The sequence below is a fragment of the Alligator sinensis genome, unplaced genomic scaffold, assembly GCF_000455745.1.
Source record: "Alligator sinensis unplaced genomic scaffold, ASM45574v1 scaffold273_1, whole genome shotgun sequence".
NCBI classification, from domain to species: domain Eukaryota; kingdom Metazoa; phylum Chordata; order Crocodylia; family Alligatoridae; genus Alligator; species Alligator sinensis.
Genome location: NW_005841943.1, coordinates 1,554,002 through 1,572,499, shown reverse-complemented (window position 1 = coordinate 1,572,499; position 18,498 = coordinate 1,554,002). Strand labels below are relative to the sequence as shown.

The 18,498-nt window shown below is 40.9% G+C and overlaps 1 protein-coding gene across 3 annotated transcripts in view; it reads left to right on the top strand.

The window, feature by feature from the left end:
* The window catches only part of TMEM67 (transmembrane protein 67), a 46,801-nt gene that overhangs the window by 16,302 nt on the left and 12,001 nt on the right, over nt 1-18,498 (top strand). For all 3 annotated transcript variants that reach the window (XM_025199434.1, XM_025199435.1, XM_025199433.1), the window contains exons 10-19: nt 1,396-1,482; nt 3,285-3,350; nt 6,435-6,591; nt 7,778-7,901; nt 12,693-12,798; nt 14,628-14,684; nt 14,780-14,878; nt 15,856-15,954; nt 16,329-16,415; nt 17,560-17,659. In XM_025199434.1, coding sequence (XP_025055219.1) covers nt 1,396-1,482; nt 3,285-3,350; nt 6,435-6,591; nt 7,778-7,901; nt 12,693-12,798; nt 14,628-14,684; nt 14,780-14,878; nt 15,856-15,954; nt 16,329-16,415; nt 17,560-17,659 — 982 coding nt within the window. The remainder of the gene's footprint in view (nt 1-1,395; nt 1,483-3,284; nt 3,351-6,434; nt 6,592-7,777; nt 7,902-12,692; nt 12,799-14,627; nt 14,685-14,779; nt 14,879-15,855; nt 15,955-16,328; nt 16,416-17,559; nt 17,660-18,498) is intronic.

The following is an 18,498-nucleotide window of genomic DNA, read 5'->3' as shown; positions in this document are numbered from 1 at the left end:
TGGAGAAAGCCAAAATCCCTAGTAATTACTAATTGCTACCTCCAGGTGTAGCTAGCTCTGGAGCCTCAGGCTGCATTGTGCAGCTTCTGGTACCCCCTGCCTCCTACTCCACAGAACTACAGCAAGGCATGAAACTTGCCCTGAGCCTAGGAATATCTATTAAGTTTTAAGGTGCTTTACCTAAAAACTTTAAGTAAAGCTCAAAAGTTACAGCACCTTTGGAAATGCCTACTCTGCACATGTATAGGCACCCTTTCTCCTACAGGAATTGAAATTGTTCTATATTTTGCAAGCAGTCTTCAGAAGTTTATAGAATTTATTTAGGTGGGTAAAATATGAGTAAAGCATCAAAAATAAGTACTAGTTGTAACAACCTGTTTTTTTATTATATTACTATGTTTGTCTTAAAATTTTTACAGCTGAATCAGAAAAAAAAAGACATTGACCAGACCAACTTTTCATCTACAGTTAGTGTTTTTTAACTAGAGTAATACTGCAATGCAACTTCTTTAATGTTTGAAAGATCCATATTTTTCTATTAAGTCAGGGATTTTGGACTCTTTGGCTGCATCCAGACAAGTATGGACGTTTGGTTCCCCAGGGACAAGTAGTGGTGGCGCACCTTGCCACCCACGCAGTGCCACCCACCTTGCTATACCACACGTGCTTTGGTGCACAGCAAGTTACCTTGGGTTGGGTAGGGGAAACTGGGGCCAGCACTGGGCTGGCTCCAGCAACCTTACCTGGGGTCCTGGTGGCTTCCTGAGCCTGCAGCATGGCTCTGGGCAACCTGGCTCCACTTTTGAACAGCGCACACTGCTTGTGTGTGCGCTGCTCTGCAGTCTTTTTCCTGCAGGTTTGGGCGGGGGTTGGGGGTTGACCCCTGGATATCCCAAGGAAAAAGAGCAATGCATGCACGGGCAGCACGCCCTCACAGCACAGAGAACATCTAAATGTGTGGTGTGTGACACCGCAGATGTGTTTGCGACACCACATGGCCATGCTCATCTGGACACAGTCTTTGGGGTCACCAGCCTGAGATCCACTAGAGCCCTGTCTGGCTTCCAGAAGAACTTCATCAGACTGCCTCCACGCAATGTTTCAATTCAGAGCAAGCGGGACATTACAACAAAAACTGTTGTATCAGTACTGTTCAAATCAAATCTACTTCTCATATCATTTAAGTTGCTGATCATGGAGACACCAAAAAGTAAATTACAATAGCAGGTTAATCACTTCTATAATCAAGAATTATAATTAATATTAATTTTTACAAATAAGAAAGAGAAAATTAAATGTTATATGGGGCATACTCAGAATATGTTGGATGACAGCATAGTAGTCTCTAAAACTTTATTTCAGTCTTTCAAAACTATTTTTCACTTCTGTTGTCAGAATATAAAACTGCAATTTATCGCAGCCTCATATGACGTAGAGGGAAACTTTCTTAAATGGCAGAGTTTGGAAGGAGGTGTCTTACAGGTAAGTTTGATATAGTGCATCAAAAAGTTTACTAATATAAAATGCTAGGTACCTTTAGCAAAGAGCCTAAATGGTGAAAGAGAGAAGCATTAATATAGCACATGAATGTTCAAATAACTACAATTACTATACAACAATCTTATCATGACTACAGTATTAGAATATCTAATAAATTATCTTTTTAGGTGTTTCTTTTTGTTCAAGTTTGAATCTCCATGTACATATTTCTAGATGCTCCACACCACCATCAGTATTATAAATCTTGAGCATAGGAAAAGCAGGGTTTAGCACACTCATAAGGACAGCTCCTGGGGTATGGGTACACATAAACATGCACAGGGTCTGCAGAAGGGTGAATTAATTGCAGTTTTAATAACTAATTTTTTAACAGTATTCCGTCAAGGTAAAACTTGCTTTTACCTTCTCCCAAATTTACACCAGGAGTAGAGTATCCATTCCACCTAAATCTTATTGCTGAACTCCAAATTCATTATACCCATGGTAATTCTTTACCCAGTTGAAACTCTATACTCTGCCTCCAAAGTTATGATGGTCTTGAGATTTTAACTGGGTCAATTTGCAGTTAATTTCCCAAATGTAAATTCCTTTATAATATTTGGGGATCTGTGTAAGAGGAATGCCATTTTTACTCAATTGGTGTGTCTACATGTGTTATTAATGCAAAGCAATAAACTGGCGTAGTTTGCGCTGAAGTTTATTGCTTCCCGGGCTCTGTATTTACGTGCGAGCCCAGGATCACAGCACATTGAGCTGGGTCAGAGCAGCCCTGGCTAACAGAGTGTCCAGAGGGTCAGCCTGCCAGCCTGGGGCTGCTCTGACCCAACTCAGCGCATTGCGGAGGCGCTGGTTGGGTCACAAGGGTGCTCCAGTGTGGGTCTTACAGGCACCCTCATGCCCCAGCCAGCCCCATCAGCATCTGCATGTGCAGTAAATAATGCTGCCATAAATAGCACTTGTGTTTACAAATACTATCCTACGGTAGTATTTGTTAGTTTACTGCGGCCTAATAGGTCTGTGTGTAGATGCTGAGATTTTACTGCCGAGCTAATTAGTCAGCTCCTCAGTAAACGTCTCATGTAGACATACCCAGTGTCTACTTAACATTTCATCTTATGCATAATTTAAAAGTTTAGCTAGTTATATGTTTTGGGACTGAAGTGATATGGATAGTATAGGTGTAATTCCTGGAGTTATAGTTGAATTTGATATCTATGTTTGCATCCTGTCTTGGTTAGATGCTTCTTCAGTCCTTGTTTAATCAGAAGCCTGTGTTTCTGGGAGCTACATTTTTTGCTACACTTCCAAGTGGGGAAAATGTGGAATCCACCTCAAAGAAAAGAATATTGTTACATGCCGGAGTCATTTTGCTGCTCTGAGAATGTTGCCTCTGCCGCCACTCCCCCATCTTTGCCTCCCACTCATTCCTATAAAACTCTTGGATGCAGCAGCAGTAACTTAAAAATATTAGGCAGGAGTGCTCAATGCCACAAGAGGATGTTTTTGCAGTCTGGTTAGGCATTTCTTTCCACAAGGTTCAAGAAGTTCAGTGGTAGAATAGAGAGCATTCGAGAAATGTAAATAAGTCGAGGCAATTTTCTCAGACCACAAAAGGTATTATGGTAAATAATGTAGTTTTCCTCTCTTCAGAATTTAAAAACAGTATCTCTTGGTAACCTTTAATTAGAACTTCAGAGAGAGAAATTACACAGGTCCTTATAAATGTTCTACAGATTGAGACTATTACATTTTTGTATGTCTGACCTCATATTGGTTTTGTATAGCTTTGTCCAGACACTCTGACTCGATTGGATGCTGCTTATATTTTTGGAACAACTTATCAACAAAGTGTAAGCATGAAATAACCTTTTATATGGTAATATTTATATCTTGCCAGTAATAGGGTGTATGTGAAGGCAATGTGGGAGTTGAGCCTTGAGTTGTGGCACTGAATTAACTGTTGTGAATCTGTTGCTTACTCAGCTTTTATAGTTATAGAGTGAATACATTTATTTGTTAAGTCTCATAATAATGCTATGTGTCTGTACACTAAAATCAGACAAAATGAGCACAAGGCTTGGCACAGTGTGGGAATGTTTAAATCTTTCACTTGATGCTGACTCGCACAAAGCCTGAAGTCCCTAGACTTGAATCCTTTACATTCCAGCTTTAACTTGTCTGTTTTTCTCTTGTAAATGGGGAAGATGGTATTTATTTTACCTGCTGGGATTTTCTTGGAGGCAGCTAACTTTTACCAAATGGTCCATGTGTCTGTACAGAATCTAGTATACATTTATTTATTCATTAATATAATTTATTAGTTTAGCTGCTCTTGGAAAAGTGCATTACGTGTTTATGCTGGTTGCATTTTGGGAAAATCTTAAGCTACAACTGCTGCCAACATTTTGTCTTTACATTCTGAAGTGTTTAATCCAATTATTTTTAGTAAAAGTCTAAGCTGTCTTTGCTCCTTTATAACAAAAATGTGAAGTCCTACTATCTGGGGTCAGATATTGAAAAAAGATATAAAAACGTACTTCCTGTTGTTAATCATTGATCTCATTCAACTTGGTGCTGTTTTTATAGTTTGTGTGCCTGTTTATACTTTGGACCATGCTTGCTGAAATTGCTCTTTGCTATCATTGTGACTAGGATAACGTGTGTCCTACTAAGACTCATGTTGCTATAATTCAGCAAATTGAGTCACAGATTGACTAGTTGGAACCCCATAAAGGCTAGCTAGGTACAGACATTTAAAAAGCCCAAGGCAGAATCGATCAAGTTACACAATTTTCTTCACACAGCGTAGTTTAGATCAGTAATGAACAGAGCACACATTTGCCTTTTGGTGAGGCGGAGGGTGGCATATCTTAAAACAGGCTCCACCATTTTTAAACCTGTGTGGGGTAAACTTCTGTTCTGTTGCGGATCTAGACTGGTTTCTAATCACTTATACCAGTAAAAGTGTAATGTCTGTACCTGGCCATAAAAATTGTATTTATATCTGATTAATATTTTAAATAGTTTTGAATTCAGGCTTAAATTACAAGGTAACAAAAGATTTCTGTAGACAGAGGAAAACTAAACTGTGAATTAAATGGTCATATTGCATGTTGAAATGCTCAAATCTTAGAAAATTCCAAATCTAAGGTTCCATATACTAGTAATATAGTACTGTATGGCTTTTTTTTTTTAATCTATAATATGTAAGTAATATTTTCTAAACATTTCCATATTTTTCCACTGATTTCATTATAATTCTAATATATCTTTTTATAGGTAGTAACTCACCTTAAATAAAAAATGTAACATTTTTTAAATTTTAGATTTCTTTAAATTTGTTTTTAAATGTTTAGATTTTTAAAATAAATTTAGACAGACTACAAAAGTGGGCAGACGAGAATAGGATGGGGTTCAATGTAGACAAATGCAGGGTGCTGCACCTTGGAAGAAGGAATCCACAGCACACATACGGGCTGGGGAGTCCCCTTCTTGAAAGCACAGAGGCAAAAAGGGATCTTGGAGTCATTATTCACTCCAAGATGAACATGAGCTGCCAATGCCAGACCGCAGCCAGCAAGGGCAGCCATACCTTGTCATGCATCCAAAGGTGCATCTCAAGCCGGTCCAGAGAGGTGATACTCCCCCTCTGTGCGACTTTGGTCAGGCTGCAGTTGGAGTACTGCATCCAGTTCTGGGCGCCGCACTTCAAAAGGGATGTGGCCAGCCTGGAGAGGGTTCAGGGGAGGGCCACCCATTTGGTGAGAGGGCAGCAGGACAGGCCCTACGAAGAGAGACTGAGGGACCTGAACCTGTTCAGCCTCAGCAAGAGGGGGCTGACGGGGGGCGGGGGGGGGACCTGGTGGCTGCCTACAAATTCATCAGGGGAAATCAACAGCAAATAGGCAGAGCCCTATTCTCCCCAGCACCACCTGGGGTGACAAGGAACAATGGTAATAAGCTGATGGAGAATAGGTTTAGGTTAGAGATCAGAAGGCAATATTTTACAGTTAGGGTGGCCAGAATCTGGAACCAACTTCCCAGGGAAGTGGTCCTCGCCCCTACCTTGGGCAAATTCAAGAGGAGGTTGGATGATCACCTGTCTGGGGTCTTGTGAACCCAGCATTCATTCCTGCCTGTGGCAGGGGGTCAGGCTAGATGATCTGTTCAGGTCCCTCCTGACCCTAGCTACTATGATACTATGTAATATATATATTTCCTTCAATGAGTACCATAGTCCTATTTGGAAATATTGAAAAATATTAGACAGTTAACGTTTAATTATGAGTCTTGATGACACAGACATGCTAGTAAATTTTTGCTACTGCTTCATTTTATATGTTTAATATGCAGGATATTTTGTAAGGCTAGCTTACTATGTTTTTTAGTAATAACTGACAAAAAATCAGTTATTTTTTGTATATGTCACAGTATTTTCTTGTGGTATTTCTCTAAACCCATTGGAAAAAAATGGTATGTCCAAGAAGTGTTGTGTGGTTGTTTAAATTTAAGACTACAATTTAATTCACATATACAAAGAAAAAACATTTTCACTTTAATGTAATTAACATTTTCATTTTAATTTTAATATTTTCTGATTTGAGGGCCTATTCATTCAAACTCAGCTTTCTGTTAATACAGGTTTTGTTCTATGAACTTTCATAGTAGTTTTTTCAGTATTTTTTTTTAAATGAGGAAAAAGGAAACAGCCAAAGCTTTGCTTTCACAGTTTGAAATTCTACCCTTGAAACAAATTGCAACTATTAGTTAAATCCATAATTTTTAGTAAATTAAATATTGTTGGAATGCATTGTCTCATTCAAGTTGCAAGAGGCAGATACCTGAATAGTTATAGGGAATAATACATAACTCTAAAATATGGAATAAAATGGTTAGATGATTAACATGACCTTTTCTAATCACATTTTTTATAGTGTACAGTTTCTGTGTCCAAGATTTTAATGAGTTTTCCTAAGCCAATATTTTATGATGTGTACCTTGAATATCCTGAAGATAATGGACAACAATATCTTTGGGCTATACCAGTTTTAAACTTAAACCTTCAATACAATGAAATGCTTGTGAATCAAGGTAGGAATGTTATAATAGTTATGCTTTCAGTGAATTAAATTAGGTTATAAATCATCACTGGAAATAGTTTGTATGTATTCTGAAAAATCACTAAGTCATTTTAAAGATATCACAGTTCACCATTGTTGTAACAAGGTGTCTTAGTATTATAAACTTAATCTTTCAGAGCCAAAAACCTACCCACTTCTGTGCAATATTAACAGGCTTTGGCTTCATATGCTGGGTCTGCAATGGCCTGACTGATTTTATATATAGTTAAGCCAATATTGAAAAGGTCATGGAAGATCTCTTCATTTTGGGAAGGGAGAAGGCAATTTGAAAAGAGATCTCATAAGTATATGGGCCTTCCTGCATCCTAATATGTAGAAATGGATTTGAAGTCTATATATAATAGAGTTAGTTAACTTTGATTTTCTGTCTGTTCTTTCACATGGCATGGGGAGCTGCTTCGGTCTGAAGTAGTACATATGGAAAATAAAGGTCATATTTGGTCTCTGTATGTATTATCTTGGACTCCTAAACAATATCTGCAGAGAAGAATCACATCTGGTGGCCGTCTACAAACTGGCCAAGGGGGACCAGCAGGCTATGGGAGAGTCCCTGTTCCCCCGAGCACTACCGGGAGTACCAAGGAACAACGGCCATAAGTTGACAGAGAGTAGATTCAGGCTAGATATCAGGAGGCTTCACAGTCAGGGCGGCTAGGATCTGGAACCAACTTCCAAGGGAAGTGGTGCTCACTCCTACCCTGGGGATCTTCAAAAGGAGGCTAGCTAGACACCTTGCCAGGGTTGTTTGACTCCAGCATTCTTTCCTGCCCATGGCAGGGGGTCGGACTTGATGATCTGCTCAGGTCCCTTCCGACCCTACCAACTATGAAACTAAATGATCACCAACTACCTGCAGCCTCTTTCTTTGCGCACTCTCTCTCTCTGGAAGTAGTCTGACCTTTGGATAGTGGTAACTCTTGGAAACAGAGTTATGAACATTAAAATAAACATAATTTAGCAGAGCGATTAATCTCAGGAATTTCTTAATATAGTTCTATTGAAGCAACAAAAAATATGTAAGAGTGCATGAATACAATAATGCATGCTGCTTTTATTTTGGTGTAATTGATTTCACTCTTGTGGCTTTCAGTTACTAATTTTAAGCATTACATGACACTGCTATTTTTCTTTCAAAGGCAGTAATAGAAACAACTGGCTTCTGACCCGTCGAATTTTTTTGGTGGATGCCTTGAGTGGAAAAGAGAATGACTTGAAAAAACAACCAAGAATCATTCGAATTGCTAGCAAAATAACAATCAGGTGAATAAGTGCAGGATGTGTCATCTGTCCTAATATACCTTGTGCTACCTTTTCTGTTGAAGAGTTAAAAGAAAAAAGAGACATATTTCGTTAGGGCAGATTGAGGAGTATCTTCCATTAAAATGAGAATATGCATTTTGAATGCATCTTGCGGGAGCTCGGGCCACTCTGGTTTTTGTCCATCATTTGAGAATGCAGGTAGAATTCTGAAGTTTGCTAAGCCTTTTTTGTACCAAATAAATGATGCAATATAAACTTAAAATGTTGGGAGAGATCCAGTAGAGTATTCTTCTTTTGCAGGAAAACACTCAGCTGGCAGAAATTTTGCAGAAGCAGTTCTTTATTTTCTGTGCCAGCTGCATGTACATCCTTGGCATTGAAGAGGCAGTGTAATAGTGTCCTACTATACCGTGTTCTTCACTGGGATAAGTTCCCCAAGAGGATCATATGCATGTACTATAATTTAGAACTGCTCTACTGCAACCAAGCTTTAGTTAAACTGCCCCCGCTGCCATTTTTCAGTGCGGGGACGCTGATGCTTCTGGTGCTTTAATTGGAGCAGCTCTCAGAGCCTCACTAAATAAAGTGCCTCTCTTCCCCCCCACCCCAAGAATACATGTATAAGGAGCCCTGTAGTTGATGTCAGTACTGCAAATTCTACTTCCCAGTCTGCTGGTTCTTTTGTTTCATGATAAGTGTGAGAGTCTCTATCTACATTTGCAGTGCCTCGACCATAGAATCATAGAAAATTAGGGTTGGAAGGGACCTCAGGAGGCCATCTAGTCCAACCCCCTGCTCAAAGCAGGACCATCCCCAACTAGATCATCCCAGTCAAGGTTTTATCTATCTGGGTCTTAAAAATCTCCAAAGATTCTACAACCTCTCTGAGTAGCCTGTTCCACTGCTTTACTACCCTCCAAGTGAAAGTTTTTCCCAATCTCCAACCTAAACTTCCCTTGCTGCAGCTTGAGACCATTGCTCCTTCTTCTGTTTGCCACCACTGAGAACAGTCTAGCTCCATCCTCTTTGGAACCACCCTTCAGGTAGCTTAAGGTTGCTATTAAAGCCCCTCTCAGTCTTCTCTTCTCCAAACTAAATTAGCCCAGTTCCCTAAGGCTCTCCTCATTAGTCATATGCCCCAGCCCGCTAACCATTTTCCTTTTCCCTCTGCTGGACTCTTGCCAATTTGTCTACATCCTTTCTGTAACAGGGAGCCTGAAACTGGACACAGTACTCCAAATGTGGCCTCACCAGCGCCAAATAGAGGGGAAGAATCACTTTCCTCAATCTGCTGGTAACACTCCTCCTAATGTAGCCCAAATTGCTGTTGGCCACCTCAGCAGGACTTTGCGCTTCTTATTGAACCTAATGAGATTTCTTTTGGTTCAATCCTCCAATTTACCTAGGTCTCTCTGAATCCTAGCCCTACCCACCAGCATATCTACTACTCCCTCGAGCTTGGTGTCATTTGCAAACTTGCTGAGGGTGCACTCCATCCCATCGTCCAGGTCATTGATGAAGTTACTGAACATGACAAGCCCTAGGACTGACCCCTGGGGCATTCTACTTGATACTGACTGCCAACTTGACATTGAGCCATTGACTACTACTCTGGGAGCCCAGTGATCCAGCCAGTTTTCTGTCCACCTTACAGTCCCTTCATCCAATCTGTACTACAGTAGCTTGCTTGCAAGAAATTTGTGAGGGACCATATTGAAAGCCTTGCTAAATTCAAGTTATATCACATCCACTGCTCTTCCTGTGTCCATGGAGCCAGTCATCTCATCATAGAAGGTAATAAGGTTGATCAGACATGACTTGCCCTTGGTGAATCCATGTTGATTTTTCCTAATTACCTTGTTCTTCTCCAAGTGCTTGGAAATGGATTTGCTAACAACTTGTTTTTTGAATTACTGGTATCATTAGTATTTTGCTAATCCAAAAATCCTTTGGGACGTTTAGGTTTTGACTTGCCAGATCTACTTATTAAATTGGACTAGATTGTTCACAGGGATAGTTGAAGAGGTATTGGATCCAATAGCATCAAATGTTTATTTTTCTTCAATGATATATCACTTTAAAATAATCAGACCGGTCTTGAGCTTTCAAGGTACACTTGGCTATTTCATCTCATCCCACTTTCTCCACCCCTTCCACCCAAAAGAACTTCACAGATTGACAACCTACAGTAACCACATTTCTACAACTATTCCATTTATTGCCTTATGTCTACAATCCGCCTTTGCCTTAAGATTTAAATAAGATTCTTGTAGAACTCTTGCATCCCCTTTTTAGATCTCAGTCTGTTGTGTCTACCAGCTATGTTTTCTGTAAAGCCAGAATATCAGCCCAGAAAGTTGAAGAGCAGAAGTATAATAACACAGCCAGGCACCTGGGGCAGCTGCTACATACAGGAGCAATGGCAATTTCCAGTTGCCACCATGTGGCTGGTGTGATTGCACAGGTGCAGTAGCAGCTGCCTTTTTCTGCCTCCCAAGTTCGCACCTGGGTATCTGCCCTAGTCACCTATCGTAGTTAAAGAGATACTTGCATGAAAGCTGATCCATGCTATTTTGGTTCTGTAAGGCTAAAGTGTTTCTTTGTCCTTCCCCAAGTGCTTCCTGAAGTTTGCATCTATAAGTAGAACAATTATGCCCACATTTTAGCTATTCAGGGAGGCCTAAGTCTGTGTAGGCCAAATAATTTTTCTTGAACATTTTGTGGGATGTATGGGTAAAATCCAAGTTCATTTTAGACCAAAGGACGCATCAGATAATGCATACATAAATGCTGAGAGTTGGAAAAGACATTTTTCTGCCTACCTAATACCAGAGGACATTCAAGGAGATCCTAGGTAGCATCTGTTAAATGTTTACATTGTGTGCCTCCTGCAGGGTGTAAGGGTCATATGTAGAATTATATAGGTTCTTATGCAATATAATTTTGTCAGCTTTCCCTCCTAATGCAGTATCTAATTTGGGAGAGCATCTTGCTGTCAATTTTAATTGCGCACCGCTTGGATCATTACTGATGGTGGTTTATCTTTCAAGGGTGGTGGGACAGGCTTTGAAAGAGAAGGTTATTCAACAGTGTCGCAGAGCACTGAGGTGCTGTGCTCCTAAGGAGGAGAAACTGCTAGGGAAGGGACCCTAGCAGTGAATGAATAAGGAGCCCAGCTGTGGGTTGCCGGGGCAACCACAGAAGGTCAGCTGACCGGAAGGGGCAGGGCCTGGCCCTTATAAAGCCCAGGGGCTGAGGCCAGGCTAGCAGTTCCCTGCCAGCTGCCCAAGAGGAAGGAGCTCTCTCATGGAAGGGATGGAGTATTTCCTGGCAGGCTTGAGCATTGTTATGGCCAGGCGGCTTCTGTTTAAGTTATAGCCAATTGGCTTGTATTTTGTGTTGCTGTTTATGACCAGTGGTTTGGGTGAGGCTATTAGGGGTTGGAGGAGGCCTCATAAGGGACCCACAGTGGTGTGGGGGCCCCAGCGCCAGTAAGGGCGCTGCGTACGGGGTGCATAGACCCCAGCCCCAGAGAGGGGCGGTTGAGAAGCCCTAGTGTGGGTGTGGTGAGCCCCAGAGAGGGGGCATTACTGAGAAGCCCCAGTGCGGGCGTGGCGAGCCCCGGAGAAAGGGGCAGCAATGCGGTGAGCCCCGGAGAAGGGCGAAGCATTGCGGCGAACCGTGCTGAAGGGGACTGTATTACTAAGGAGCCCCAGAGAGGGGGCGGCCTTACAGAGGAGCCCTAGAGAAGGGGCGACTTTACAGAGGAGGCCCGAGAGAAGGGCGGCACTGCAGCCGAGTCCCAGAGAGAGGGCAGCGCTATAGTGAAGGCCCCAGAGGGGGGCAGCGCGATAGTGAAGGCCCTGTGAGAGGGCAGCGCTATAGAGAAGGCCCGAGAGAGAGGGCGGCACTGCAGACGAGCCCCAGAGAGAGGGCGGCGCTATAGTGAAGGCCCCAGAGGAGGGCGGCAAAACTGAAGAGGGACAGCATTGTGGAGAAGGCCCCAGAGAGAGAGCGCGGAGAGAGACAGGGCCACGGAGGGCCCGAGTGCCAGAGGGATTGTAGACCTGGACAGGACAACGTCCATTCCAGCTGCGAGGCTTGGGGCATGGTATAAGGGCTGTTTGGAGCCATGCATAGCCCCTAAGGCTAGGGCGCCCCGGAAGCACCCATTTGTAGAGCAGGACCCACAAGGGGTCCGGGAGTCCACAGGGCAGAGACTACAGCAAGACATGCCCAAGAGGGCGGAAAAGGCAGCATCCCTAACATATTTCAACATCAAAGACGTGGCGGACGAGAAACTGAGGGTGCCCTTGGGCCAACTTAGCACGGGAAGGGGCCTTGAGGAGATCACAGCCCTCCTGTAGGACCCCGCCTGTGACAAACGGTATACCTGTGGACCTCTAAAATGATTTTTCATATAGAATCAAAATTTCCCTTTACACCTCCATTTCTTTATAATCTGTTATGTAATGGAAGAGAGAACTGGAAAGCAGTGAAGGGCGATTTCCCCCTTGTATACTTTCAGAACTATCTGGACACTGGGCAAGTAGGGGGGTTTTGTGTGACTCTATATGGGAAATAGTCTTTAAAAATCAAGACTGTATTAAATTTCTTTTGTGGAGAGGAAAAAAGTGCACCTTTTGCATTTCTGTCACTTTTTGAAAGTAAATTGTAGCTATATTTCTTACTGATTATATTGATCACATTTTATATTTACTATTTTATATTCTCTTCAGCTTGTATGCTTTTTCCCAACTAAAAATAATACTTTTATTTATATTTCTACAGTATTCATCTGGTACCCAACACTCAAAGAGGAGCTATCTATCCTCCTCTAATTACCATTGCCTACACCGATCTTCTGGTCCAAAATCCTGATACCCAGAGTGTGACGGTTGGTTCTTCACTGTTATTATCTTAACTGGACAGAATTATTCATTCTGCTCAGACTTAAATATGAAATCAAATATTCTCCAGACTTAAATATGAAATAAACAAAAAATCCCCAGATGTTCAGTGTTAAAATTGAAATTATCAGTAATATGCTTTTAGTCAAATCAGTCAAGTATTTTCGTTTTTCACTTTCTTTAAGTTCCCTAGACATTTAAAAAAAAAATGGTAACCCAAGATTGCTTTCATAGTGTGAAAGGCCAATAGATTATAAAGAAAAAATATACGTACATATGAAGAATGACTAGAAGAAGCAACTTTTTATGAACTAAATACATTGAATATACTATTCTAAATTAAGAAATAGCCTATTTTTATTTAATAGATTTTTATTAACAAGAGGTTGCTGTGGTATATAGACATTCTGGGTCAACCTCATGGCGTAACCAGTTTAAAGTGAGGAAATGGATCTAAAATGCCCATCAGTGTTATGTCTTATCTGTTAGTAGTGTATCACTTTCAAGAAATAAGCATTAAAGAACGAAAAAGAGAGATTTCATGTGGCAAGATAGCTATTCCATAATGAGTAAATATACAGAAAGTGCTGATGTCAGATCTGCCATTCTAAAAGTATGGGGCCAGTAATAAATTACCACGATGGCAAATAGTGTGTGAACATCAGCTACTGTATAGGGACTGCCCTATAGGCACACTCTGACCATGTAGCAAAATGCAAGGTAGTTTACCTGACTCCTGGTGAGAGAGAGGCTGCCTTCCCTCTACTACAGTATTAGAGCTTGCATATGGGTAGGTACTGTGGATGTGCTACCCAGGCATACATCATTGTAACTTGTTTGTGTGTCCATAATCCACATGCATCTCAGTCATCCTAAACAATTCCCATATTGATAAGATTATGACTAGAAACATGCACTATTGAAAGTATTCCCTACGTCAAATGCCAGTGGCATGAGGGAATGAAAAGGAGGTTGGAAATAGCAGAAGCAGAAAATACTAGATAACAGAACAATTTATGTTGTCTAAAACAATGTCACTTTTCTATTGGAAAAGAAGCACTCATTTAGAAAAGCCCTTTCATACAGCTGGCAATGTAGGGGGTGAAATTACAAAATTCCAGTTCATAGGGAACTAAAAATACCCGGTGATTTGGGGGCCAGATTCAGTTACAGTTTTGCACCACATTTGTCCCATTTAGACAAATTTTACATGAGCCCTGCACTGTCAACACAAACATTCATAAAAATCTACCCTGAATCTTACTAACTTTTGACTTTCTGAACTGAACTAATTTATTCTACAAGTCATTTAAAGTGACAACATCTGTTCTCCCAGCTAATGTAGCAAATGTTTTCAGAAACCAAGGCATCAGCCACTTCCCTCAGTCTTTTTTTAAATTAAATATATAATACATTTCCACATTCTTGTTAGTTCTAGCTTTTCTTAGTGTCACACAGCTAAACATATAAAGGTTCAGTTGTACAGAGTCTTCTAGACCATGGCCAATTATTTTTTCTTAAGATAAATATATAAACTAAGGAAAGCAATTTTAGATCCTTTGAAAGAATTTCTCTTTGGTTTTCCTATGTTTGGAAAATCATGAGTGGCTGAACTCCATTAAGAGTTTACCTTTTCCATCTCGCACAAGTCAATTCCATTTACTTAATGTCATGAAGGGGCCATGTCAAGCCTGCTGTAACCTTTAGAGTTGGAGGGGTATACCATCATGGGGAAAACCTTGCAAAACTGAATGCTCCGTATCAATGTAGTTGATTTACTAAATGTTTTTATTTACTTTTGTATTTTAATGAGCAGGTTTCCTTCTCAGTCAATTATGAAATGAGTCAATCAGAAGCTCAAATCCAGACTGATGTAAGTCACATCCCTCCTTCCCTCTGTCAGTTTAGTTCTTTGCTAACATCAGTAAAAAGACAAAACATAACTGTAAATAATGTTTCGTTTTCTAGATTGCGTTGGGTGTGCTGGGTGGGCTGGCAGTTTTATGGTCCCTTCTTAAGACTGCTGGCTGGAAGAGGCGTACTGGAAGTTCTGTAATTGACTTGCAGGTATAAATGGCTGGTAGTTTTAAATGTGGGGCACAGTGCACTCTCTCTTTAAAGGGGATCTTTGTTATAATTTTCTCTTATATATCTTTGTTATAATCAGGACTTCTATCCCTCCTAGCAGCTGAGCTAGTTTTCCTCTTGGAGGTCCCTTTAAATTCATTGCATAAAGTAGTGGTTTGAAAGAATGATCACCTGAGGGCAAAGTATTGCTGGTTTCTTGTCCATTCTGGATCCTGGGCCCCTCTATGTTACACTTACACCATGATTAGTATGGTAATTGTGGCATAAACAGCAAGTCCTAACCAGGGACTCTGCCAGGGTCTTAAATCAGCCCCAGTTCAGTTTTTGGAGCCAGAACCAACAATAAGCTGATTGTCAGCTTCAGGCCCAACCCCTAGATCCACCAGGACCTATTTGAGATCCCACTGTGGTCCCTGGCTGGAGTCGACAGTCAACTGATAGTCAGCACTGGTCGTGGCCCTGGATCTGCAGACACCCGACTTTCAACTTTTCATTCATGAACCCTGGCTCGTCCTGCACTGGAAAGTAGGAAGGACATGATTGTGATCTGATCACCAATCTCAGAACTGTGCTTCTGGCCATGCCATGGTGTCTTTTAAATGAATGTGTGCCAAGGGCCCTGCTTTTGCCATTTAGAACATAGCCCAACAAAATTATGTGAAAGGCTCTTCATCAAAACTGTCCTCCATAATTTTAAAATACCTGAAGGGATTTTTCCCAAAATCTTCAGAATAATCCCCCTTCGAACAGAGGCCAGGCATAGAAGTTCTGCTTTTCAGAAGGGGACTATATCAGAAATATATGAACATATGAAAACAGGTTATAAAGGAAACCACTTTTCAGTTATGGTATTCACTACCAAATGAATAATTCATGTGTATAGCTTGTGCATATAAAATAATTCCTAGTTTTAGAGAACTATGTGTAATGTATGTAATATACTTTTATAATTACAGACTGTTTTTAAATTCTTGCTGTTCTATGCTGGAGACCTTGCCAATGTTTTCTTTATCATCACAGTGGGAACAGGGATTTATTGGCTTATTTTCTTCAAAGTAAGTGCAATTTTCAGATTTGTAGAGATTAATAGAGATTAATTTTAAAGTGAAATGTTCCATTTATGTTTTGACACACTTTTATTTTCCTTTTTTTGCATTTCTGTCCAGACTATCGAGGCAAGTTATCTATGATATTGTGTGTTCTGTGTCTAAATCTGCATGCTCACCTTTTCCCAACCTGTTACCTTTTTGGTACTTAGCCAAAATCTTTCAAAAATTGGAAAATTATTACAATGTTCATAATTCTATGCAATGGATAATGGTTTTTAAAAAGTATTCAGGACTTTGTAATCAACTCTAGAATTTAGTATGTTATGACACGTGAGAGCTCTTTGTTACTGCATAATTTAATTGCAGGTCTTTGCTTACAGGCACAGCAATTTGTTTCAGTTCTTTTACCAATTCCATCTCAAGAAAAGCATTTTGTTACATATATAGGATGTGCTTTTACTCTAAAGGTAAGAATTCTGTTCTGTTATTTTGGTAGTCGTGATTCATTTTACTACTTCTGTATTTTTTTCATCATCCTCATTTCCAGACGTCTTGAATATTAGATTTTAAGAAAGGAAGAAAAGGTTTAAATTTTATCCCTGTGACTGAAATCACTTGCCCATAAAATTTTGCTTCTTTTGGAGAAAAATGATTCTTTTGGAGAAAAACAAATGATACTCTATAGTATGTACTCTAAAATAATGCAGTTCTGAATTTCATCTTACTTGGGTCCTTTTCTACCTGTACTATAGGGACTCATTCATTTAAAAGTACAGGTAGAAAAGGACCCAGGTAAGATGGAATTTAGGACTGCATTCTTTTAGAGATCAAAGTAAACATTACCAAAAAGATAAATTGTTAAAGTAGAATGTAGAATGCCAGTATGGTTGTAGGCTTCAGCAGCTATTGGTATCTCTCTATGAGGAAAACTAGTGTTTCAGTTACACTAGATGTTTTTACTGGAAATAATGACATGCTGCAGTGTACCATCAGAAAACAGTTTTCCTCCACTGTAAAGTGACCAGAATGAATACATTTTTATTATGTAGTTTACATTGCTTCCATTGTCTTGACAATGCTGGATATCTCATATCATCATTTTGCCAACTATGCCAGACCTTCCTGTTTGGGCAGGCATTTACCAAACAAAGCTAGGATGAAATGTTGTTTTGTTTTTGTTTGTTGTTTTGTTTTTTTTTTGGGGGGGGGGGGTGTCTCTATTTTATCTTGATATTCTAATATTCTAGTTCACTTTTAAGCTGTTTTTGTTCTCTTGCCACTCTTCCATTTTTAAGTTATTCTGTTTTCTTCGTATAAGCCACCCTGAGCCTTTGTTGGGAAGGGCAGCATATAAATTGAATAAAATTAAGCATGGAGTGCCCTTCATGAGCCATACTTAGCTCTTAAAAATATCAAATGCTTTACAAACGGATTTTATTATATCATCAAACTTTATAATGAAGTTACAATCTCATGTGTGGATGAGTGGTATTAATATTTTTGTTTGATCTATTAAAAAGTGCCTGGTGGTAATAACTAATTCTTCATCTTTGCCTGAATTCTGCTACAGTCCTGTTTGCATTTATACTCTGTTCTGTGATTTTTTCTTAGGCTCTGCAATTCTTGCACAAACTCATTTCACAACTTGTTGTAGATATTTTCTTTATTGACTGGGAACGACCGAAAGGAAAAGTACTTAAAGCTGTTGAAGGTAACTGAAAGTAAACTTGTTTATATAGTTAGCTTCACTTGAATCCTGATGTTGCCCTTTCAGGGTGCATCCACACATGCAGCTACATGGGCTTACAGCTGTTCAAATAGAAGTGGTGGAAATTTGAGCCAGGGCTTTTTGCCTTGGCACACGTGCCCAGACATGCACTTCGGTGTAGTGCAAGTTGTGCCACTTGGGGCAAAATAACCCTGCCTGGCTCCTCCCAGATCTGCAACCAGGGGGAGCTAGAGCCTGGGGCCACCACCTGTGCTGGCCCCAGCAGTGTAAAAAGCTGCCCTGTCCTGGCCCCATCAGTACAAAAAGCCACCCTGGCAAGTAGCTCAGGGCTACTTGCTCTCAGGAGCTTCTGGGGCCTGGCCAATTGGTACCTGGGGACAATACCCCTTGTGCCACCTGGACTGCTGAAGCAGCCCTGAGAGTTCTCTGCACCCTTTACCCACTGCAGCAGTCTGGCACTGGGTGCTGCTGCCTGGCTATGACCTGCTGCCACCTACTACAACATGTGGCCTCAAGGCTGCATGCCTGCCAGATCTGGATGGGGGGCTGCACAGCCAGTAGAGGCAGTCTGGGCCAGCTGCCAGTGGGCTGTGGCCACAGAGTTGGCCTTTGTGTGGCCATGTGTGCCCCTGCCCGGCCATCTGGGCAGCTATTGCCTGGAAGATGTTCCCAGTGTGGTGTCCTGCTTTCAACTGTCAAAGCATGTCCTCCTGGCCCTAGTTGGCCAGGAGGTCATCTACCTTCAGCTGGGTCCCGGTTGCCAACTCTGAGCAGCCTCTTCTGCCTGGGTCCTGCCACTTGCCTCCCTAGCAGAAATTATG